This window comes from Python bivittatus, unplaced genomic scaffold, assembly GCF_059951505.1.
Source record: "Python bivittatus isolate LINGU-HERP-01145 unplaced genomic scaffold, Pbiv_v1 ctg000160_np1212, whole genome shotgun sequence".
Taxonomy (NCBI): Eukaryota; Metazoa; Chordata; class Lepidosauria; order Squamata; family Pythonidae; genus Python; species Python bivittatus.
The window spans coordinates 5,042,033-5,066,582 of record NW_028277076.1 but is presented as its reverse complement, the minus strand read 5'-3'; the positions used below and the strand labels follow the sequence as shown (position 1 = coordinate 5,066,582).

General features: G+C 40.6%; 1 protein-coding gene across 1 annotated transcript; it reads left to right on the top strand.

The window, feature by feature from the left end:
• The first annotated feature begins 2,227 nt into the window (after nucleotides 1-2,227).
• ZBTB34 (zinc finger and BTB domain containing 34) lies at nucleotides 2,228-16,946 on the top strand. The gene is made up of 2 exons (XM_088147007.1): nucleotides 2,228-2,363; nucleotides 8,356-16,946. The coding sequence occupies exon 2, from the start codon at nucleotides 8,378-8,380 to the stop codon at nucleotides 9,857-9,859; it is 1,482 nt and encodes a 493-aa protein (XP_088003133.1). The 5' UTR covers nucleotides 2,228-2,363; nucleotides 8,356-8,377; the 3' UTR covers nucleotides 9,860-16,946.
• Nucleotides 16,947-24,550: the final 7,604 nt, after the last annotated feature.

Below are 24,550 nucleotides of genomic sequence, written 5' to 3'. Positions count from 1 at the left end.
AGTGGAAGTCCAGGCAGAAAGGACACTCAGTTGCGTTCAGTCATGTCAACTTCACACGGATAGAAAGCTTTGACGGTGCAACTTAAGATCAGTGTGAATGGCATGTAACTTAACCCTGTGATCACAACGGACGGGATTTAATCGCCCCTTTTCAACAGAGTATCCAAATTCAGCCACTTATTTTCAAAACAGTAACAAAATATGTGCAAGTCAACATGTTTGCCCTCCATACAGCTGTCATAACTGACTGGGGTTCTGGACTTGGGTGAATGTTTGCTTTCCAAACAGAATAGACACGCTTCAACTTAAATCAGGCCACTTGACTAAATTCCCTATAAATTCAATCATGATGCATAGGAACCCCTTCACTCTGTTTCATTAACAAATGGGGAACATGTTTCTTCATAAATGTATATAGCATATATTGCAACCTCTGTAAGTTACTGTTGTATTTCATAGTTATGTACGGCTGACTGATCAAACCTGCAGAATTTTTTTTTAAAATAGAATTCTGTGTAAATTGCTCACACTTAACACTTAAAATTTCCCCCCATTGCACTGGTCTCTATTATGCTACAGTCAAGTCTTGTTCAACAAGCCACATTTAGGTGGATTCATATATCAAACATGCAAAGTCAAAAACAAATTAACCACATTATGGCTGTTTTCAATTCAATTCAATCATTGTCAATTTTAAAAGTATACTTCATTAAGCCGATTTTGCACAAAACATCACAATAAGATGTGTTTGAACCCCATTAAAATGGGGTTCTCTAGTTTGTGGTTCAGTGTGTCAGATGAACCCATGAAGAACAAATTAAACTTCGATCAACACAAGTCAAACGTGTGATATGTTTAGAAATGTTAGTGTTCCTGCTGCTAGAACTCTATGTTCATTCTTAATTCTAACCAGTGTGAAGTATTTGCTTTACACTCCATAATTATGGGGTTTTAGTGATAATTTACCACATATATAGCAATGGTGAACATTATTTATCTACACTTCTCAATATGGAGGGAAGAGAAGAAGCCCTTTTTTTACGCTGTGTGCCATTTTTTAAAAGGAAAGCAGAGTACTTTTATTATCCTACCCCCAAAAATAATAAAGAGTCCACAGCACAGAGGTCGACAATGTAAACACCCGGCAAATTACTCATTTGTAAGTTAACATGTCAAGGCAGAATGACTTGTGAACTTATTAACCCCCCATCTCCCCTGAGAAGCCAAAGTCATGAAGAGTTTATGATTATAAGAACTTGATGCTCGGCTGAATCAGTTCATAAACTTTAGACCCCAGAAAGTGAAAACTTCTTCAATTAACTTCACAACCCCGCAGAGGGGATGAGGCAAACAGAAACCTTGATTTTGCATCCCATCAGGATAGGGTCAGAACAAAATGGATTCCCTCTTGATGCTAAGCCTTTGACGTTGCCATAGTTTGTGGGAACCAAGACACAAACCACAGTGTATGGCTTGGTACGTTGCACAGTTCTGGTTTATTCAGCAAGCACGGGTAGGCAAACAATCTGATAAAAATGCCTTTAGTTAAACAAAAGAAAACAACAGAAACAAAGAAAAAGGAGAGAACAGAAGAATAGAAAATGTATCTATTATGGCTTTTCATGCATGTTTCTATGGGTAGGAAGGATTACAGAACAGCTTCGGTCAAGGATGACCATATGTCATTGCAAACATGTACGCGTGACTGGCCACTTATGACTTAGCATCCTCTATTGACCCTCACAATTCGAACTGATTCAAGAAACGACGGTGTGAACCTAGAACAGCTCTTATGCAGGTGGATTCGGTTCAATCCTCCCCCGAGAATGAAAACTGATTTGAAATATTCTAATTAAAATGCTATGGTGGCTCTGTTTTCCAACTGTTTGACCCTTCCTCTCAATTATTTTTATTGAATTGCCACTTATTATTTTGCCTCATTTTAATGCGAGATGATGATGATGATGATGATGATGATGTTGATCATCATCATCTTCATCACCATCATCATTAGGATTTGAGACTTCCTCGCAGCAACAGACAGAAATGTCCACCGGGGGCGCAAGAGAGTTCGTGTGCGGCGCTACCTCCCAGCGCGCATGCGCACTCTTTCCCCGTTAGTTCTTCCAGCGGAGGGGCGTGGCCTCGGCGCTTCCTTTTCCTTTTCTCTCCCCGCCCACCGCCTATGGCGGCCCGGTAGCGGAAGTGACCTTCCCGAGAAGGAAGAGTTCGCTTCCGGGTGCTGCTGGCTGAGGGGGAAGCGGCGGCGCTGGCGGCGGCGGCCGGGGGGGAAGCAGCACTCGGACCAGGACCGAGCTCCCTCCGGCGGGCCCGCCATGTGAGGAGACCCCGACGCCCCTCAGGTGAGGAAGGAGCGGGGAGGCCGCGCGCGAGGCGCTGTCACCCGCCCCCAGAGGTCTTTTCCGGGCTGCCTGGTCCGGCGGAGGCTCAGGCGGGTGGGATGGGAGGCTGGGGAGCTGCCGGCTCGCAAGCGGCCTCTGCCCAGTCCCGGTGGTTACGCTTCCTCCCGCGGGAGGGAGGCCGCTTTGAGCCTCTTGCCAGCACGCTTTCCTTCCTTCCTTATTTCTTCCTCTTCATGCTGCCCCCCCCCATTAGGCAGCAGGCTGGGCGTTGGATCAGCTGGGCGAGGGTCTCGACCCCGGCCCTCCTCCCCCAAGGGGGCCACGTCCGCGCCCTGAGGTGTATTGCGCTGATTAGATTCGCAGTCCTGCCTTTTTCTCCGGCGCATCTTAGAGCCCCCCGCCTTCCGTCGAGAGCCGGTCTGGGGTCTTCGTTAAGGGCTCCAGGCAAGACATCGGAGCACCGGCGGTTCTAGTCCCGCCTGGGGCACGAAGCGCGCTGGGTGACCTTGGGCCGGTCCCCCTCTCTCAGCCCTGGGAAAGAGGAGGCCAGGGCAAACCGCTTCCCAAAAATACCTTGCCGAGAAAACTGCAGGGATGTGTCCGGACAGTCTCCAGGAGTCGAGACTGACTCGAAGGCACCAAAAGTCATTTACAAATCCGTTCCAGGAGAAGGCACATCACGGAACACTGGCTGAGGTGCAGCTGCATGAGGGGGGAGGCTGACTCGAAGGCAACCCCCTCGTCCATTCCCCCTCCCCCAAAATATGGTGCTGTGAGATACGTTGGGTTGAGAAAGAGAGGCTGGTCCAAAGTCACCCAAGGGGGCTTTTGTAGTCAACAGAGGACTTGTGTCGGGGTCTGCTGGGAACTAGGCTAATGCTCCAACCATTATTATTATTATTATTTTATCCTGTCTTTCTTATATAAAATGCAAGGAGGCAGACATACCTCCTGCCTCCTATTGTCCCCGCAAGAACAATCCTGGAAAGCAGGTATATTGAGGCCAACACATCTGGAAGTAGCCCATTTGAGGAATGTTTTCTTAAGCACTGCATTACTGGTAGGCTTTCCGTGTTCCAATTCCATAATTATTTTTTTTACTTAATATTGTTCACCATCCAGAGTCACTTGTTGAGGTGGGTGGCTATACGAATCAATTAAATGAATAAAGTGTGAGATGTGTGTTCAGTGCAACCTTTCTGTGCCATATATTGCCCTTTCCATCGTGCCTAGTCGGAGGAGTCAGTGATTTGGGTCTGGGGATTGTCACTTTGGCAACAGCTTGGAACTTGCTGCTGAAAAAGGCTGGGTACATGAATGGTCATAGGGTTGGTCTTTCTGAAGAAGGTGGTGATGGAGAATAATAGGTGAATGATGCAATATGCATTGATGATGGATAGAGTTTTGTTTATAAGCCTCCCACAGGTTTGCAAATCTGAGCTTGGCCTCAGAAAAAGCAACAGAGTGAAGTAAAGCCAATAGAGAGAGGTACTATTATGGCATAGTAGGTTTTAAGAAGGCAAGGCACCATATAGGTGGCCTAGGAGGAAGGGTCTCAAAGTTGTCTAACAACATTTCTGGATGTAGAAACCTAGCATGGAACTTTGGCTATGCCCTCCTAACTTAGAAGTCTTGTTATGCTTCAAATCTGAAGAGCAGTTACTCATTGTTGTAGGAAAGTTGCATGTGGCTTCCCTTTTCAGATGTGCACTGGTTTTCTTCATACCTCGTCCCCCATTTAATGGCTGTATCTGAAGATACTTAATGTAGAGTCTTGACTAATTAAAACCTTGGTATGGAACAGAGGTCCCAGCACTTATTTATAGGGAAATCTGATGTCCATACTGTATTGAAAATCTAGAGAAACTGAGGTGGTTAGTAATGTGCATATAGGAAACTGTATTGTGAGAATAGTGGTGTCAGTTCTTTTCCTCTGTAGCAAATGGGAGAAGCGAGCATGCTCTATAACACCATGAATGATGAAACTGGATGGATTGTAATTTCATTACCCCTACCCTTCCAGATAGAGGGGATTTAATAGTACACTACATGCATCTTCATTTTGGGATTACTACTGCTAATTGGAATAGATGGTTACTCAGATGAATAGTCCAGTGCTCTAATTTGGCAGAAATATAATCCTGTATATTTCCAGAGCATAAGCGTTGTAATTTAGTGGAGAATGACAAGGCTTTGTGGGTCTTTGTGGGTGTTGGCAGAATAAATTACACAAGGCTGATTCTTTAAAAGTACTACTTATGCTGGTCTTTGACTGTAATAAAGATTTGATTTGATTAAAAGTAGTACTGTAGTATTAAGGCTACAATTCTGTTCATATTGACTTCAGCATTATCTCCATTCGTCTCAGGAAATACTTCTGAGAAGACGTATGTAGAATTTTACTATAATGCTTTTTACCAATAATCTGTAACAACATCAATTGTGCTTGTTATGTAAGTAATGGTGGTTTAATTAATGTTGTTTTGAAATTTCTCAGCCCTTGTGGATTAAGTGTACATGTGTGGCTTGTACATTTTAATTTTCTGCCTACTAAATATAGAGTATGGATTAGAAATGTGATAAAGGTGTATCACAGACACACTAGATGTAAATCTCTGAGTAAAGCCTGTCAAGTGAAAGAACGAATTATTTTGAAAGGCAGCTAGCAAGTATGCAATTAATTGAATGGCTCCCATTGCTACTGGCCTTACAGAAAACCTACTGAGATTTCTCTTGTGCTAAATCCGTACGTGCATCTTATTCTGCTCTGCAGTTAAAACTTTTAGCTTATAATTTTAGCTTGTGCCCTTAATATAATTTTAGTCTGTAAAATGTGGTGGGTATTTGACTAAAAAGCAAACTGTTTTGTTATAAATAGCACATCTTTGAATGTAAGTGTGTTAGTTATTTTTCCATAAAGGCTACGTTCCTCACTTTTATAGAAACCCAAAGCTTGTAGTACTTGTTTTTCCAGTATATGGTTAGTCTGTGCCACTGACTATATAGGATCGCTTCCTTATGCTATTTAATAATGTACCATGATCCAGAACATCAGATTATCATGAGGAGGTGGGGGTCAGATAGAAGCACTGTATGCAATTAAGTGCTTCTGTTTGGTGTTTCTGTGGTAAAAAAGATTCAAGATGCTTTTTAAGTTTAAAAATATTGATAATCATGGGTAAGCAATCTGGCTTTACATTGCATGCCTCCTTTTATTTCTTAGCAATTTTGCAAGTGCAAAAAATAAGGTCACCAACTGACCTACCTACACTTGTATATATGATAACTTAAAAGAAGAAAAAAGGACTAGCTCCAGATATTCAACCATTCTTCTCCTTTTTCATGTGGAGGTGATTCTTTCTTGACAGTGAGGACTCACGAATACTAGTTTAAGGCATCTGGCTGTACTGATGTGTGTGCACTGGATAAGTTCTCTGTTTTATAGACATTTCTTTAGAAATGGTATTTACTGACTTGTAAAATGTGTGCATGTTTAAATAAAAGCAGGGTACATATGTTCAAGGTTGCTTTATCTACTGTGTACATTTATTTGCTCATATTGTCTCTGCAAGACCTAAATGCACTGCTGTGAAGCTCCTTAATCCACTCTAAAATTATAGGGCTTTTTTGCATACCTGTCCTTATTCTGCAGCCTTCCCACCTTGATGCTTTTTAGATGTATTGAATACAATTCCCAGAGCTCCTAACCCAACGTTAATGCTGATTAAGATTTCAGGGAATTATAGTGCAAAACATCTGGAGGCCCCCACTTGGAGAGGTTGCTAAAATATGCTTCATTAAAAAGTGAAGTGGCCAGAATAAAAATGAGATAATCTTTTTTAGAGACCCAGTTTGGTGGTGTGGTTAAGGCATCAGGCTAGAAACAGGGAGACCATATAGTCCTACCTAGGCACAAAACCAGCTGGGTGACCCTGGGCCAGTCTGTCTCTCTCAGCCCTAGGAAGGAGGCGATGGCAAACCACTTCTGAAAAATCTTGCCAAAAAAACTGCAGGGGCTTGTCCAGGCAGTCTTCGAGAATCAGACACGATTGAATGGATTAAAAAAAAATCCTTTTTAAGTCTCATGATTCAGATAGATAAGGCTGTACCCACATTGGAAGACAAGAGAAGAGCCTAGATTCCAACCTAATTCATAAGTTTGCTATCACTGATTATCCATGTGTGAGCCAAGTCTTATCCCCAATGGCTGAGTAAGGAAATTATTGCATAGTGATCCAGTTTCTCTGATTTATCTATGCCACTTTTCTTTTCTTTTTTTAAGGCAATTACTTTTGTGTGAGACGAGGCGCCTTTGTTAGTGTTCTGGAACAGTTTGGGAAAAACTGTTCTTAGCTGCAACAGAAACTGGAGGGTCTCTTAGCTTATTACTTTTATTATTCATTATTGTGCGCAAATAATAGGCTGGTGTATGCTGCCTGTTTGTTTACACATCCTCATGAAGAATGAAGCCTGGCTTCCCATGACTCTAAACCTTTTTTAATTGCTTTCTGGCCTGACTCTTACAGCACAACTCACAAGGAAACCATTGTGGCAACCATCTGTAATTGAAATGAATATCCTTTGGAATTGCCTGGGTGGTATTGGCAGTATAGAGTAAGAAGGAAATGTTTCCTGTATGAATATGTTTCTCTCTCACATGCCTCTTTTGCCATTATTGTCTCTCAGTTATCTCCATTGCTACTTCTGGGATATCACACATAATTAAAAAAAAAAAAAAAGTCTTTCCCCAAAAGCTTCCATACTGAGCACATTCATGGAAACTGAGCAGATTTGCATAACTTGGCTGCACTGTTTGCATTTTCCAGGCTCAGGTATGGGATTTTGATCTTTGTAAAGGCCATTTCAGAATAAGAATTCACAATTTTACTATCACAGCGAGTACAAGTAAATGTGGTATTGATACACGTGCTGTGAAATTATTGTATACCTTTGGGCATCATGTACAAGTGCTTTTTTTTAATTCATAAGGAATCATATGGCTCTAACATCACACAGGTTTGAGTGGGGAATAGCAGTTAATATGCAAGAAGATGCAGATGTATTCATCGTATCAATCTGTTGGATCCGCTTTCTGGGTTTCTGTGTCTCTCTGGTTAGCTTTTGTGAGCTGTATAGGCGAGCCATATAAACATCGTTCCTTTTTGAAAAGTCTGTTAAATGGCAATCATGCTTTTCCTGTTGAGGGAAGCACCTAAATCACAAGAAAGAAATCATTAACAGCAAATTAATTTGTAGGTAATGTTTATGGTTGATTTTTTTCCCATGGAATGACATTTTACTATACAGAGGTTTTGACATAAGTTGTTCTTCTGTCAACTAGAATGGTTCGAACAGCTATTATCACTATTATTATATTTCAAATTTGTCACCACCCATCTCACTGCAGAGTTGAGAAATTCACAAGGAGGAAGGAGGTTGCAAGACTGTTTGCCTCTTAATGTTGCATGACGTGCTAGTGTATGTCAACAATTCTTGGGGTCAGCTGCCCATACAGCCTTCTTTCAGACAGTCTACTTCCACACTTCTATTTTTTGCATTCTTAGTACAGTATGTCCAGCACAGCTTCTAATGGGCTTAATTCCCCATTTATTAGATCAAGAGTCTTAGTGCGCTGATTTGAGGACATGTGAGTGGTTCTGGGTCGTATGAGATAACTAATGCCAATATTTTCTGTAGGAAATTACACTATCAAACTACAGCCACTCATAAAGCAACTCAATTAATTCCATCCCACTTCGGGCAGCCCTAAATGTGCCATGTCTCATAAATGTAATTTACTCTTTCGAAATGATTCATTGTCTGTAGAACTGGCTGCTTGGCACTTCTTGTATTTTTATTCTCATCAACTTGCAGATCATATGCAGTGCAAAGTTGAAACTGCATTCATGGCAGCAGACTGCTTGTGGTCTTTAAAGCAGTGTCGTGCATTTTAAATTCTGATTCGTGAACGCTCCTTTTGTGCCTTTTGCAGGTTACATTTTGTACCAGAAGAGATGGACAGCAGCAGCTTCATCCAGTTTGATGTTCCTGAATACAGCAGCAGTGTCCTGAGCCAACTGAATGAACTTCGCCTGCAGGGCAAACTTTGCGATATCATCGTGCATATTCAGGGCCAGCCATTCAGAGCTCACAAAGCTGTTCTAGCCGCTAGTTCTCCCTACTTCCGAGATCATTCAGCATTAAATACCATGAGTGGCCTGTCAATATCAGTCATTAAAAATCCCAGCGTCTTCGAACAGTTGCTTTCCTTTTGTTACACTGGAAGGATGTCTTTGCAACTGAAGGACGTTGTCAGTTTTCTAACCGCAGCTAGTTTTCTACAGATGCAGTGTGTCATTGACAAGTGCACACAAATCCTCGAAAGCATTCATTCAAAGATCAGCGTCGGGGAAGTCGACTCAGTCACTATTGGGGCCGAAGATACTCTGGAAAACCACAACGGCATTAAGGAGGGCGGGTATTTTGCCAACCCCGTCGAAATTTCCCCTCCCTATTGCTCTCAGGGGCGTCAGCCTGCTTCAGGGAACGATCTCAGAATGGAAACGACGCCAACCAACGCTCTGCGCAGCCGCCTGCAAGAAGAGGGGCACTCGGACCGCGGTAGCTGTGGCAGCGTTTCGGAATATGAGATTCAAGTTGAAGGGGATCATGATCCAGGGGAGCTGATTGTTAGAGAGAGCCAAACCGCTGAGGTGAAAGTCAAAATGGAAAAATCTGATCGGCCAAGCTGCTCAGATAGCTCTTCGCTTGGCGATGACGGGTACCATACCGAAATGGTAGATGGAGAACAAGTGGTAGCCGTTAATGTTGGTTCCTATAGCTCCGTCTTGCAGAACGCTTACTCGTACTCCCATGGCACACCCCAGCCTGCTAATGTCTCTGAGCCCTTTGGAAGTCTGAGAAACTCGAGCTCTTCACGATCTATGCTGGGCTCCTTCCGAGGCCGTGGGCGTCAAAAGCGGATCTCCACGAGCCACTTGCATAGCGACGTTTCAAGTCTGATGCAGGGAGCCGACGCAGAACCTTCAGCCCATCACCCAGGCTATGAAGGTAGTCCACGGGAAAGGAATTCCAGAGGCCACTGGTATGCCTACAGTGAAAGGTTAATCTGTATATACTGTGGGAAGTCTTTCAACCAGAAGGGGAGCCTTGATCGGCATATGAGATTACACATGGGAATCACCCCCTTTGTGTGCAAGTATTGTGGGAAGAAATACACGCGCAAGGACCAACTTGAGTACCACATCCGTGGCCACACCGATGATAAACCTTTCCGCTGCGAAGTCTGTGGAAAATGTTTTCCTTTCCAGGGAACCTTAAACCAGCATCTGCGAAAGAATCATCCAGGCGTAGCAGAAATAAGAAGCAGAGTGGAGTCTCCCGAAAGAACAGAAGCCTACGTGGAGCAGAGAGATGAGGATGCTTCAGCTGCTGAAACTCTGGATTATACCATGGACGTGCACACCCCTGATTAAAAAAGAGATGGTATTCCTCAATGCGAACTCGAGCAAAGCACATTGATCAATGCATTTCCTTCTTGTTTCTTTGATAAGTTTCACAATAATTAGTATGGCATTGTGATTATTTTTCCTAATATATTTTGCAATTCTTGTGGGCGTTGTTCCAGAATAAAAGGCTGCTGTTTTGTTTGGAAAGAGGCAGGGTTAGCTTAACTCCTAAAAATGGTTACAAGGGGCAGGATTCTAGAGAAATAATGCACTTCCTGGTGGGTGAGCTTCAGTAGTGAAAGATGTGATGACGATGTGGGTAGTACAGGCTGATTCACCCAAGACAGTGCATTTTCTCATTGTATTTTGTGTGGCCCAGGAGCAGACGTACATCCTTGGATGTAAGTCTTATTGTATTCAGTGGGACTTATTTCAGTTTGGCACACCTAGAAAGCTATACCGGAGTCAGTCTGACTCCCAGAGTTGTGCTCGTGTCACACACATACTTTTGTCATATGATATGGATTCAAGATGGGGTTTTGTTTCTTTCTTTCTTTTCTTTTCTTTCTTTTTTTTTTGGAATAACTATTTTGATAGCTTTGAATTTTATATAATATATTATATATAAACACATATAAAATGTTCATTTTTTTCTCTCTGGTCGGGGGTGAATGTAGAAGTATCTTCAATAGAAAGGGGGGGGGAAACCCTGTTGATAAGGCTTTCAAACTGTTTAGGTCACCTCTCCCTGGATGTTGTTCAAGAAACATTATTCTTGAGTTTGTTTGTTTTCCCTATGTACAAATATTATGTCCAAAAGCAAGCAAAGCATACTTCAAAATAACTTTGCTCCATAGCATACATAAACCAAATGCCATAAATGTATTAACTTGGAGTGGGGATTGTTTGGGCTTTTTGTCTAGAATACAAACTGGACAATATTGGTGCTGACCCCCTTTTTTATAGAAAAATGTATTGTTATATTAAGCAACACAGAAAGTAGCATTATGGTTTAAAATATTTTTTACTGTCCTCAGAATCTACCTTCATTTCGTACTGTAAAGGCAGACCAGGTAAATCATGTTTTACATTAATCACTCTGGGTAGGTATAGTTAGCTTAACAATAGATTTACAAGGGTGTTGTAGTTGAATCTACAATATTTCAGTGCAGTATTTGTAATGGACCTCTTCAGGTGCATCTTACCTTCATACGTAATGTTTTCAAGTGAAGCTGAAACAGTTGATTTTTTACTTTTTTTGTAATGATACTATGTGGGAATTATGAGCAATATGTCCTATTGTATTAGAGAGGTTATTTTTAGCTTCTCCATAACTTCAGTGGCTAATCAGTATTTTTCATAAAGAGCCAATAACAAATATTCTGCTTTTTCTCCTTCAGATGCTTGATAACTTAAAAGTGGTGCTAACTTTTTTTTCCTTAGAACAGTACAGCATAGAAAATGTGAAACTTACTGATAGTAAAATCTTGTATTTTTCCACTTAGAGTTTTGCTTTCCTGAAACGGACCTCAAGAGTATAAGCTGGCAAACTTTACTGTATTAAAAAATTCTACACAGTGGAGAGAATATGGATTTTGTTCAATCATTTTAAAGCATATTACTTAGGTATCTTTAAGCTTGGTGGAATGAGAAGCGTTTTGGTCAGGGTCTTCATGGATATCGAAAACTGTGTCACAAGCTGTTCGGCAAAGAAGTTCTTCTCCTTGCTGTGTTTATTAGTAGCAGCTTCTGTTTCTGACACGTAGGTGAGGATACCAGGCTTCCAAACTAGGCTGAGCAGAGCAGAGCAGAAGGTTGAGGTCAAGATATTAGGACAAGCATGGTCAGAGGCAGGAGAAGATAACTTTTAAAGCTATTGGATGTGCTTGGCTTGAAGGGTGCTTGGGACTCAAGGTTCCTCTTTTCACGTGCCTGTTTTTTCTCTCTTCATCTTGGCTTACCCATGACAGCGTGACCACGCTACTCCTAGTTAACAAAACCATTGTTTCTCTAATCACTCCAATATGTACAAAAATGGTTTATGCTCCTTGGGCAGGGGGTAGACACATTCTGCATATATATGCCCCTCTCTGCCAAACATTGCATGAACATTTTGCCGACTTTGAAAGATTTGTATTTGTATATCGTAATGCATATTGGCGTTTGAATCTGAGCCTTTGCTTTAATTCTAGTATGATTCCTTAAGCTTCTCGCAACTGTGAATTTTTAAATCCTTTTAAGAAAGGTGTGGCTTTTCTTTGTGAGAATTCATAATCTACCATCAGAATTCTCATTCTGCTGAGATGACTTATATAAAGTTATATGTGAATGTTCTGTATATTCTGAGGTTTTAAACACTGAAAGCACAGCTGTGGTAAAACCGAGGAAAACAAATGTAGCAAGACAGGAGGGTCTGAAAAAGTCTTTCCATGGGAGTGCCGGCAACATCTACGATCTTGCAATCTTTTTCTGAATTATAGGTAAAGAATTGCTGGTTTCACAGTGGTTGTGAAGTTTACAGCTTTATTACTTTTTTTTTTGAGATTTTAAGGAAACGAGAATAGATTTTTGCAGTGTTTTAGAGGGAAATTTTTCATTACAGTAGTGTACCTAAAGTCTGCAGTATATCAGGTCTGCTCCATGAGTGGGGTTAAACTAGGATATATAATCAGCCTTTTCCTCCTCAACCTCCCTTAGAGATTTTCCCCTCTATCATCCCAAACCAGCCCTATTATTTTTTTTTTCCTACTCTAGAAAGATTGGGATCCAAAGAGCCACCCACACACACACAGGAGCTTCCATATGTGCATTTGGGTGTCCCCTCCCATTTCCTCTGCAACCCCTCATCTCTCCCCACCCTCCACTTCTGAACATCAGAAGACTACAGAATAGTGTCCAGTGCTGGGAGAAGGGGGGTAACAGGATTCTGGTAGAGTGGTATTGGTGAAATGCCCACATCTTGCACCAGAAAAAGCATTTTCCACTTTTCTATAGGGCACCTTTGGATCCCAGGCTTCAAGGAACATCCATTCATGTATCTTCTTAATGCTTGTTAAGGCATATGCTAGCTTTCAGCCTTTTGCTGAAGGAATGAAACCGTTCTGATTGCTTTGGAAAAATTCTCTAACAAAAGTCCAGGTGTGCAAGTTAATCCTGACCCTTTGTGGTGACAACCTCTGCTGTGGTGCCTTTTAATTCAGTTGGCTTTACTCCATAGTAGTCCGAATTAAGGAGAAAAAGGGAAGGGCAGTCAACTTTCTGTTCTCTGATTCAGCCCTCTCTCAATCTTACAAAGTTCATAAAATATTATTTATTTATTTTTTAATCTGTAAACTTGAGCTGGTTTGAGTTTACCAAAGAGTGATGGATCCAAAATGCGACATGGTTTTAATTATGCAGATTTCATAATCAGGACTGTTAACAGCCTAAGCGTTATTGACCTAATGACACCCCTCATTCAAGAGGTTTTCGAGTCCTTGATACGTTTGCTTGTGTTGATACCTTGTTTTCCTCTTTCTACTGCCTCCTGGGGTTAAAAATGATCAAGCCATAATATAGTACTGTATGGATCAGAGAGCTTCAGAGGACTTGGCAGCTGTAGGAGTCTAATATGGATCAAGTTAACAAACTTAGTTTCCAATAGTTTCCATAAGATTTAAAAGCATGCCTAAAGGCTGGTTCACACAAGACACTAGCTGCCTTGGATTTAGTGACAGGGCACATTTGTAAAAAAACAAATTCTGCTCCAGTTCTGCATCTTTGGCTTATGTATTGGAGGCAAACATCCTGCAAAGACCAGATGAATGCAGAGAACAGAGATAACTAGAAGTTGGCTAATAGTTAGTAGCAAACTCCTCACTCCTGCCATAACATGAATGGCCCATACCTCTTTTCCCCATTCCTTAGACTGCTTCAGTCATTGCATTTGGGCTAATTCTCCAGTAGAGAGCAATCACTTGGCTGCCATTTTAACTGGCAACTCTATCCTTGTTAAAATTCCATCTGGAATTTCCAGCTGCTTAAAGGTCAGGTGAACAATTCTGGCGGAAGCCTCAGCAGCACAGTAAGAGTATTAAATTTTCTGGATACTAGTGGTTTGCCTTTGCGTATAAGGCAAAATGTATTGTGTGAAGCAGCCCTTATGTGTCTTCCTGGATTTTGCTCTACAGTTTCCCCTGGAATGTTGCTACATGCACAAATGACAGATGTTAAACTTCAAATCTATCAGCAGCACCTATATCGTGCCTTTTTGCACCATGTTTTCATTATAATGGGGGTACCATCTTCTTATTCTTTTGAAGTTCAGCTCTTATGATCACCTAGGTGCAAAGCATGCAGTGAATTATTTTAAATGAATTCCAGTAGCCAGTAGTACTGTTGACTGTGTGATTTTAAGTTAGTGCAGAACTGCAAGTTCATTTCATTTACAATAATGCAGAAATTAAGGAAATCAGTGAGATAGATATATGAAATATTGGGTTACATATGTGAAATTATACAAATTGGTTCATAATTGAGTCTCTTAATCTACCTTTTTAGCTACATAGACAATGTGAAAAAAAACAGTGACTGTCCTTTGTTATATGTTTTAACCTATTTACATACTGTGAAAACAAAATTTTATACTTTTGCTAATGTTTGTGGTTTTAAACAGCAATTGATTTTTTTCCGAACCAGTTAACTCTTCCATATAATTTCTATTGAGGTTGTAAATAAACTAGGGGCAAAAAAGCTTTGTAAATAAGTGGGGTTTTTTTAAAAGCAACAGAGCACCTCACAATTGGTTCTATACTCAAGAATGAATGCTTTTAGTGACAGGAAGGATAGTTTTAGAAATTTGCTATAAGTGGGAATTGAGGATGTTCATTTTAAGGGGAGACTTAGGGAATTGCAATAGCCTTCACTCTAACCTTTCATATATATTTTATGCATGTTTCACAGTATAAGTAACTTGGAAGTCCTGGCAAAAGAGAGATCAGGATGACTAGGCCCAATCTCTTTAACCATGGTTCATCTTGGGCCTTTTCTCTGCTTCATCCCAAAGTGGAACAGAGGAGGATACAACAAGTCACACTAGATGTTACCCAGCTGGCATTGTCCAGATGTGTTGGGTGTCAACTCCCATAATTCCCACCAAGCTTGCACTTTGTTGGCTGGGAAGTAAAGAAGTTGAAGTCCAACATAAGACTGGGAAAGGCTGGGCATTATGAAGGGCAGAGGTGAAGGGTTTATGTAAGCCATCTCTTGGTTTGCACGCTTGTTGCCTAAACTGATTTTTCAAAGTCTCTTATAATTCCCAGGCGACATGAAATCCGTAGAGAAGTCTTTCATTTATTTCTAGATAGAATTATGTTGTTATCTGAAGCAGTTGTTCTGAGCTAATATAGGAAGACAGCAGGAATTTTTGGAACAAGGGCTGGGAAAAGATGGTGTGGCTGAGCTTTATCTTTACACAAATTTCTCTTATTTGAAATATATGTTAAGTTTACTGTGACTTCTTTTGTTGTTATTGTTGTCGTCATCAGAAGGGGTTTCACATTGAAGCCACTGAAAAGGGACTCAAATATGCAACACCTAATCTATTTTCTAAGGGAATTCTACCCTTGAATGGTGCTTTTAGACTGGTCAGGGTTATTTATTAAATTTTTATATATTTTAAAGTATTTGGGAATTGTGTAAATCCTTTATATAAATATAAATATAAATATATATATATATATATATGAATCTATTTAGTTCATGAACTGTAAACAGCAGAGTAATACTCAGCAACTGAACCCAAAGTTCAGTGAAGTCATTCAGAATGTTCAGAGTTCAACAGTCATGCAACTTGCTCATTAAATCACTCTACAGATATCAAATGTATTCCACTAAAATTGAATTGAGTTGTGCAAGTTTATGTAAGAGTGGTAAATGGGAATCGACTCTAAGAGTGTTCCCTTGGAGAAATGCTATCCTTTGTTGTTGTTTCAAAGATGCAGGACACGGTAGTCTTGTTGGTATGCTGCAGAAATTTCAAAATAGTTCTGGAAGAAGCTCTCAAATAGTTTGGAAATTTATGTAGGGTCCTTCATCAGATTGTAATCTGTGCCAACACAGTGAATTGCTGGCTTTGCGCATCTACCATTTCACTTCTCTCAGGGCAGCGATGTGTCCTCTTTGCTTGAACCTGCGCGTATATGAACAGGTAATCAGACGTCAGATTTGCAGGGTGCTCTTTGCTTTTTTATTAGACTCCTGAGATGCTCAAACAGGCAAGCACCAAATCGCGGCAGGGTGTAGTGGGCATTCCCCCCTTAACATGAAGAGCAAGGTTCTTCCAGTCATGTGCTAGTTCAAAGTCATTGTTATCAGTCCAGAACATGGCTCTGGTGTTTTCCAAGTAGATCCACTTCTTATCTCTCTCCCCTTCCCTTTGTGTTAAGCCGCCTAAATCTTTTGTGGGAGGGAAGAGGGGAATTGGGTGTGATCAGAATGGGTTGCCAGTCACCCCAGGAGCCAATAGCATAGAGCAGTCTGACTTCCGCTGTTCTAGAACATGCCTTCTAGCAGGAGTCCATTAGACAAGTCCAGTGTAGAAAGTCAGGATGTATGTTGAACTTTGCAGAAAGCTTGTTTACACATCTTTGGATTAGGCAAGTAACTCGTAACTGATATGCATGACGTTGATGCATTTGCAATGGTATTTTTAAGTAAATTTTCTATCCTTAACAGATAGCTTTTGTTTTTCCTCATAAATATTTGAACACTTTGAATGACTTACCTCAGTGTCAATATTTTGCAATATTAAACTGGTAACCTCACAAACTCCACACTTCATCAATATATGAAGTAAATGAAGCAAACTAAAGCAGATGCTCTTAAAGCAACTAACTTGCCATTAAGGATTATTTTATAGCATGAAATATTTTAGAATATTTATTCAAATGATATTTTACTCTTATACTCAGATATTTTTTGGTTGGTTTGTTTTTTTCCCCATTTTGTGACATGAATATTTCAGTGCTGCTTTATTTTGTTCTAATGGATTTTTGTTTCTTGCTTGTAAATTGCCTTTTTTATGGTATAAATAAAGTCAATGGGAATTGCCGTTTATAAATTAAAATGCTTCTAAAGCGCACACACTGCCTCTGATTTGATTTATTTTTCAAGAGATGCAGTATCACTGGGTTTCCATCACCACTCCCTGCTTTCTTAAAATCATTGTGAACTCATATTATGGTGTCCCTCTTTACACTAAACTGTTATGTGGCTTGGTTTGGGGTTAACATGTGGTTTATAAATGCAGGTTGGGTGTGAACCCAGGCTAATGGGTCGCGTGAGCCCAACGTGACACACTCATTCCCAGGTTGGAACACGCACCCATCCCCCATACAAACCTTGGTCACCTGGGTAAGCTGTATTGTAATTTGGTGATTCTGCATTTAGATCATCTAGTGCTCATAACCTGTCGAGAAACAGCTCGTATGGCCGGGCTAAATTCAATTCAGAATTATCTTAAGCTTGGGTTTGGCATTTTAATGAAGCCTTCTGTGTCCTGAGAACATGAGCCATTTAACCCCGCCACCACTTACTCATATTTCTGATGTCATCACAGCAGGTGGCAGCACTTAGCCAGCCTTGGCTGAACTCAAAAGCTAAGTAGGATTGGACCTGGTCAGTGCGTGGATGGGACCCCACAGAAAATTGCAAGATCATAGGTAGACTGAGAAGGAACAAAACATTCTAGGAGAAGACATTGGCAAGCCACTTCTGTTTGTTACCAACAAAGCTAAATGTGCACGTCCATGTAGGGACTGGGAGTCAAACTCTACTTTGGAGAATCTTTACCTTCCTTCATTCCACTAGCTAAGAAATCCTACAGGTCTTTTCTTGATTTGCAAAAGGGAAGGGTCTGATTCTTGCGTCATTAAATAGAAGGCCTGACCCAGGGCCTTATAACCAGCCCCTTATAAGGCTGAGAATTTCAAATGGCTATCACTGTGGCATAGATCTCTTTCAGCCAGAGTTTAACAAACCCATCTGTGTGTACTTAACTAGTTCTTTATCTTTGCTTGTTCAAAGACATTAACGATTCTAGGCCAAGTGTAAAGCAATCTTTCCAACATCAAAGGCTCAGCTTTTGAAATAACATGGAATGACAACTGAACTGACCAGAAGAGCACCGGGGGGGAGGGCTGGTTTAAACTATGGTTCGCTTGATCAACATTGGCTTGTTCATGAACCAGTTTAAAAGGCAAGGCCAAGCCCAAGACTTGAATGAATCCTTGAACAGTAGTTTAATCTGAAAGAGCATGCAGACATATGTATGAGTTGGTGTGTTTTCTGAGGTGAGGATGGTTGGGTCAATGTGATTTTTTAAAAATTACCCCAGTGAAAAGAATCAGCTTCTAAGATGCACACGTTCTCCCCGTCCTCTGGAATGCATGCACGTTTTAAGGTGCAGTGAAGACCCTTTATATAAAGAATGGGCAAGATCTTACCCTGTGATAGAAGCTTTTCAGGGAGGCTATTAATAAAGTAATTCACCACCCATGTTCCCCCAGGAGGTGGTCTTCTTACATTGGCAGTGCAAAGAAAGGGCTCTATTCAAACCCTGAAAGATTGCCAAGTTAGTTGGTGGTTTCCACTCAGTGAATGAGGTTTTGTCTGGCACTGTCAGAGGAGCGGGTGACAGATGACTTAAAAGCAGTACGTACCTCTGTGTGCCTGCCACCAGGCACACTCGCCCTCCTCCTCTCAAGACTGCTGTCTTGCTTTAGATTCATAGGGGGTTTATTTCTGGATGTTCTGAGTTTGCAGTTGGCAGGGTTGCACAACATCTGTGAGTTTGCAGAACCACTATCTCAGAATAAAGGGGCAGGTGCAAAGGTTCATTCTTTCATCTACTGACAGAGCAAACTCTTTCTTTGCCCAGGCAAATATTGCTGTCTCCTCCTTTCCTTTCCTTTCCTTTCCTTTCCTTTCCTTTCCTTTCCTTTCCTTTCCTTTCCTTTCCTTTCCTTTCCTTTCCTTTCCTTTCCTTTCCTTTCCTTAGATGGTGACAGAGCACTGCCTGGACTTCTAATTTATTAGTATTTCTCCTCCTGTCCCAATGCATTCAGTGTGCTGCAAAGGGGGATTGCTGGTGTACCTTGAAAATAACCTATCTGTCCCGATTAGAGATTACTATATTGTTGTTGTGATTTTGTTAATTTCTGTGCGCTCCCATAAGAGCCTCTTATAAGAGAGAAAATACTGGAGTTTTGGTCTGCTAGGTACAAATCCAGTTTCAGTCACTGTGTTAGCTTTTCCCAACCTGATGTGTTCAGACTACAACTTTGTCTCTCCAGGATTCAAGACTGGGAAAGGTACACTAACTCATATTAGGTTTAGAATATCTTTTCAAAGGAAAGTTCCTCCATGTTGTGGGCATTTTGCCAATCTGCCAATTGAGAACTCTTTCTTTCTTTCTTTCTTTCTTTCTTTCTTTCTTTCTTTCTTTCTTTCTTTCTTTCTTTCTTTCTTTCTTTTTCTATCTATCTATCTATCTATCTATCTATCTATCTATCTATCTATCTATCTATCTATCTATCTATCTATCTTTCTTCTATAAATACAGCACTGGGTTGCATCATTTCAAAACTCGTGCCCACCTTGCGAACTATAAGTTGCACAAGTAGACGTTTTGTAGTACCAGCAGAAGATGGTGAAATAGCTTGTTAAAAAGGAATGTGAACTTCACCCAGGAATATAGAGCTAAACTTCAACCTAGAAACAAACATACCCACAGTGTGCTTACACAAAGTCGACTTGTTTTAAAAGGACTTGTGAGTTCTTCCTAAAATTAATTTTGTTTCTCCAGGAAACAAGGTGATGAAATTTATTCCCATTCCACTGCTACGAAATAAAAAAAATAATTAAGCTCTGCTTTGGAATATGTTTCGAGCAAAATACAGCGGCAGTGAAAGAATGCAACTCCAAGATGGATCACATCCCCTACCCCCCATCAATGTCTCTTTTCCCTTTCAATCCAAAATTAATAGCAGAAGTTAAGAATGTCAATGCAAGATGCTTTCGGGGTTGAGATTTAGCAACAAGAAAATCTAGGCCCTGAATAAATTAAATGTGCAATTTGCTTAAATATGCAAGTTGTAGGAAGGCTAAGAGGTACTTGTTCTGGGGAACCAGACCCCAGAAATTTATTTCCCAAATGCTACTCCTTTAGTTGCAAGTTTATTCTTTCAGCAAAAAAAAAAAAAAAAAAGGCAGAATGATGGTCCCCCTTTACTTTTTAACTGCACTGAAGATCTGTGATATCTGAGCATGACAATCAAGCAAAATACTATCTCCACTCCAAAGAGAAGAATCGGTTGATGGTAAATTGTTTATTTTTTTGCATCTTTTCTGGTGTGCCACTAGAGGGAGTAGAGAAATCTACAAAATACATATTTTTTTTCCCCTAATTGGACAGTTTTACACGGCAGCAACCTCGTTTGGGTATGGGTTGCAAATGGTTTTGTGGCAGTCACCTGCAAAAAATAGCATGCGTTTTCTGAGGTGTTGCAAAACATGCATTGTTCAGGTATGAAGCTTGTTTATCTGCAGTTCATTTGAACGTACGAAGTTGTCCTGTGTCATTACTTTGCGTTTTCCCTCGCTGCTCTCTTTACAGTAACAAAGGCATATGCAATAGGCATTCCTTCCTTTTTTCCCCACTTTTTCTAGCAAAAGCTACTTTTTCACCCAAGGGTATCATAGGTGAATCACATGGCGAAAATGCTTCTGTTTCTTTCTCAAAATACCTAAGCACCCATTTTGATTGAAAAAAAGATGGCCACGGAGAGCCTATCCACTTTGGATGTGACTGATGGAAGACATTAAGTGTGCCTTCTGGCTACCTCCAGAGATGACAGGTGTCCACAGGTGTCCAAGATATGTAAACTATAAACGATAAGATTTTATATCTAACCAACATGTCACTGACACAGGAGACCTATCTCTTCCAAGAATTGCTCATGTTAGCTATGTAATTGTATTGGGGCTACCACACAGCTCTATATTTCATGTACCCTGGGCTGAATGTTGAGTTCCACTTAAGGACCTCCTTAAGGGTGGACAAGAATGCAGTTACATCGATGCAGGTGTCCTCACCAATCAGTCCTCAATGTAATTTATCTATTAAATGTGTCTCATCTTGTTCCTACGGCAAAACCTGGACTTGGGTCCATCGGTTAGTTTCCTCCTGAACAGAGAGAGAAGAGCTGAAAAGCCAACAGTTTGCATAGAAAGGGAACGTTCAAGTGATTCAAGAGATCCCTTGTTCAACTTAAGACAGCCTTATTTCAGTATCTTTAATAAGAGTCACCCTACTGCTGCTGCATAGGTTCTAAGGATCTAGAATTTGTCATAGCAGCTACTGAACATGCCATTTGGTGCCTATTTTTGAGGGAATGAGGCAGCCATGGACATGGGATCCATTACTTGGCCCTTTACCTTATACTGGGCTGCTTGTCTCAATTTTATTCTAGGAATATAACCAATACTACATCCCATGTACTAAAAGGATGCTTTGATGTGTAGATTTGAGCCCTTCTAGAATAATGCTGCAAGACTTCTCAAAACCAATAACATTATATTTATACTCTGGGCCCTCATTTACTCTCTTGCCACGTTTGGCAAAAGTTTTGTTGTTTTCAAGCCTTTTCCTATTTTCAAAAAACATTCAGGCACCATTTTTAGGTGTTAAAGCAGTTCTTGAAATAAGTGTGACTGATCTCATAACACTGTTCTCATAGCACAACAAGAAGCCTGTAAGGTTGTTGCTAAAATGGGATGGTTACTAATAGAGTTTTTTGACAAGTTCAGAGTCAGGTTGTACTCTACAGGCATATAAAGTGGGGAGGCTCTAATCGACCCAAATTTCTGATAGCCGTGATTGGGACTGAGACAACCAGGGAGGTGAACACAGCACCTCTGTGCTAATAATTAAAACAGCCCCTCTTTTTTCAGGCTTCTGCGTGAGCCTGAAACATACACGTGGCTGCTTTAAAGAGCTGGCTCATTAAAGTCAACGTGGCTCTTTTTCTCCTGACCTGAAAAATCCACCTGATTTTCTTGAACTTCTGCATCTATCATATTGGTAACGGTTGAAGATAAGATTTGCAGTCGTCTAATATTTGATTAAATTATGGATGGCCACTTTTTGCCTCCTCTTTTTAACTGCTACCCATGGCAATTTTTATTAGATATCAGCAGTTAGATCCATTGTGTTGGTTTTGAAAGTTTATTGCTTTCTCACTGTGTGTGTGTGTCAATCAGTTAATCACCAGTGTCTGAATTGCTACCGCCCTGGATCTAACATGTCCTTAAGGTGAGGCAAGCAAAAACATGATTAGCTGAACCGTCAGCCTTTTGTGTTATATTCATCCTATATTAGGAGGTTTGGAACAATTGCACTGAGTGTGTAAGGTTACTTTTGCCTTGTCATCCCAAGCACACCCTGTTCCTGGAGCTTAGGATGTGCGTGTTATAACTATAAAGTTATAAAAAGTTGCAATTTCTTGTCCTGCAGGCCTGTGCTTTCAAACAGTCTAGTAGTCTAGCAAAGTTGGAGAGAATTGATAGCAGCAACCAAGCTTCCATGAGCTGGTATGAGCCAGTATGAACCTTGATTTAAAAAACAAAAATTGACACATGGCCCAAGATGCAATGCAGTGTGTGGTGTTTCTGTGGAAGCCAAGCTGTAAGTATTCTCTGCAGATCAAAGACTTAAAAAGAAATCTGTCCGAGCCTGTTATGGAAAAAAAGAGAGAGAAACACAGAAGTGGTAGAAGACATAGAAGTCCCCAAAGATTTCTAAATGTGCTTCCGTAGAGTGAAGAGATGGGCTGTGCGATGGTGCAATAAGGAAGGTGGGTGCTGTTGTAGCTTTTTTTTGTAGCAAATGAACTGATGGATCGTGTCTGTTTCTGCATGAGAGAAACGTGTTAGGGGTATGAGAGGCATTCAAGAAGAAAGCTGTCGTTTTCTGCTGTGGGAGAGCTGGATGGGCTGAAGGACTGGGCCCAAATGCTCATCTGCGTGGAATGCACTCAAGAGTAACTCTTCAGTTGCATAATTAAACCCATCATAGTTGTTTTTACGTTACTTCCTCCCTTGGGAGCTGTTCTTTTATGAAAGGTGGGGGGAAGCCATCAAAGATTGCTAGCATCACCAAAGAACTACAACTTTTGAACGTTTATGTGCTGAACCATTTTATTTTCAAATTAATGTCTTTTGGTTAATTACAACTCAGTGTATATTAGGAAAACTAAGCAATATCATTATATTGTACAACATGGACAGTTCTGTAAATGTAAAGTCAGGAATAAGTCTAGCTTAGTTGACAAGAACTTATTCTGAAATATACATGCATGGAATTGTATCCTTTAATCACAATTTTATGTGCGTGTGTATACATGCATACATTGATTGATTGATTATTGTTATCAAGTTGTTTTTGACTCTGACTTCAAATTGACATCAAGTCGCCATCAAGTCATCATTTTCTCCATGACGATCTGTCCCTAACCTGGTCTTTCAGGTCTTCCAATGGTGCACTCATCACCACTGTAACTGAATCCATCAAGCTTGCTGCTGGTCATCCTCTTCTTCTCTTTCCTTCCACCCTTCCCAGCATTAGAGCCTTCTCATAGAGTGCGTACATACCTATAGTCTTAAACATTAGTCACATTTGGTTCAGCGAGTGCCAGGTTCAGGTAAGTGTGTAATTTCCAAAATTCCCAGGATGAATCCAACTTATAATAGGAATTAATAGATAATATATTTTCCATTTCAATTACAGTTATGTAATTTTCGATTGGATTTAAAGGACTTAAGGAAATAGTCTCTTTAGGTGATAATGCATATTACTTTACTTAATAATAAGCCCGCTTAGTGGGTATTCTGCTAGTGTTTTGCCCCAAACTCCCATTCCAATCTACTGTATTTTGAAATTTGGCTTCTGCCTCTAGTGAAGCACAAGATGGATCTGAGCAACTGTGGGATGTAGCAAGTCCCAAAAGAAGTCCGATCCTATCCCAAGCACTTTTGAAGGTATCACCAACGATACCATACAGTTGGAAGGCATTTTCACGTGTGACATTATATCATGTCATTTTTAATCCAGGAACTGTTTTTAATATGGTCTAGAAAACAGAAGCACCATTTTATATCCAGTGTATGTTCTGGTCAATTACAATGCTTGGAATGTCCATGTAAAACACGGTTAAAAGCCAACTGTACCAGTGTCATATATATCATGCAAATACTGCGAACATCTCTTCAACAGCCTGTCCATATGAAATTATTCAAGGAGAAAGTACTATTAATGGCTCTTATTTATATTAGCCACCTTCTGAGAAGAGAAACCTTGAAATTCAAACTAAGATCTACCACCTATAAAGCAACTGATGATTGAACTAGAAACTGACCTTATGAAATTGAGTGAATTTGAAACTGACATTATGAACTTGAGTGAAAAAAATAGTAACAGAGAATTCCAGGCTTCCTGACTTTCATTATCCAGCCTTCTCCTCCCCTACCCTTCCATGAATAGAGAGGGAATTATCTGAAATTGCTACCTGGGATTTGTACTTTAAACCATTCTATTTTGCTACAGCTAATTGCATTTCCTGTTTGTTTTATGATAAAAACGTCCTTCGTTATACCTGCCCCAAAGAAGGAAGAAAACACGAA

Bases quoted from the DNA above. Each gene is read 5' to 3' on its own strand.
- ZBTB34 (XM_088147007.1), top strand. From the start codon at position 8,378: ATGGACAGCAGCAGCTTCATCCAGTTTGATGTTCCTGAATACAGCAGC.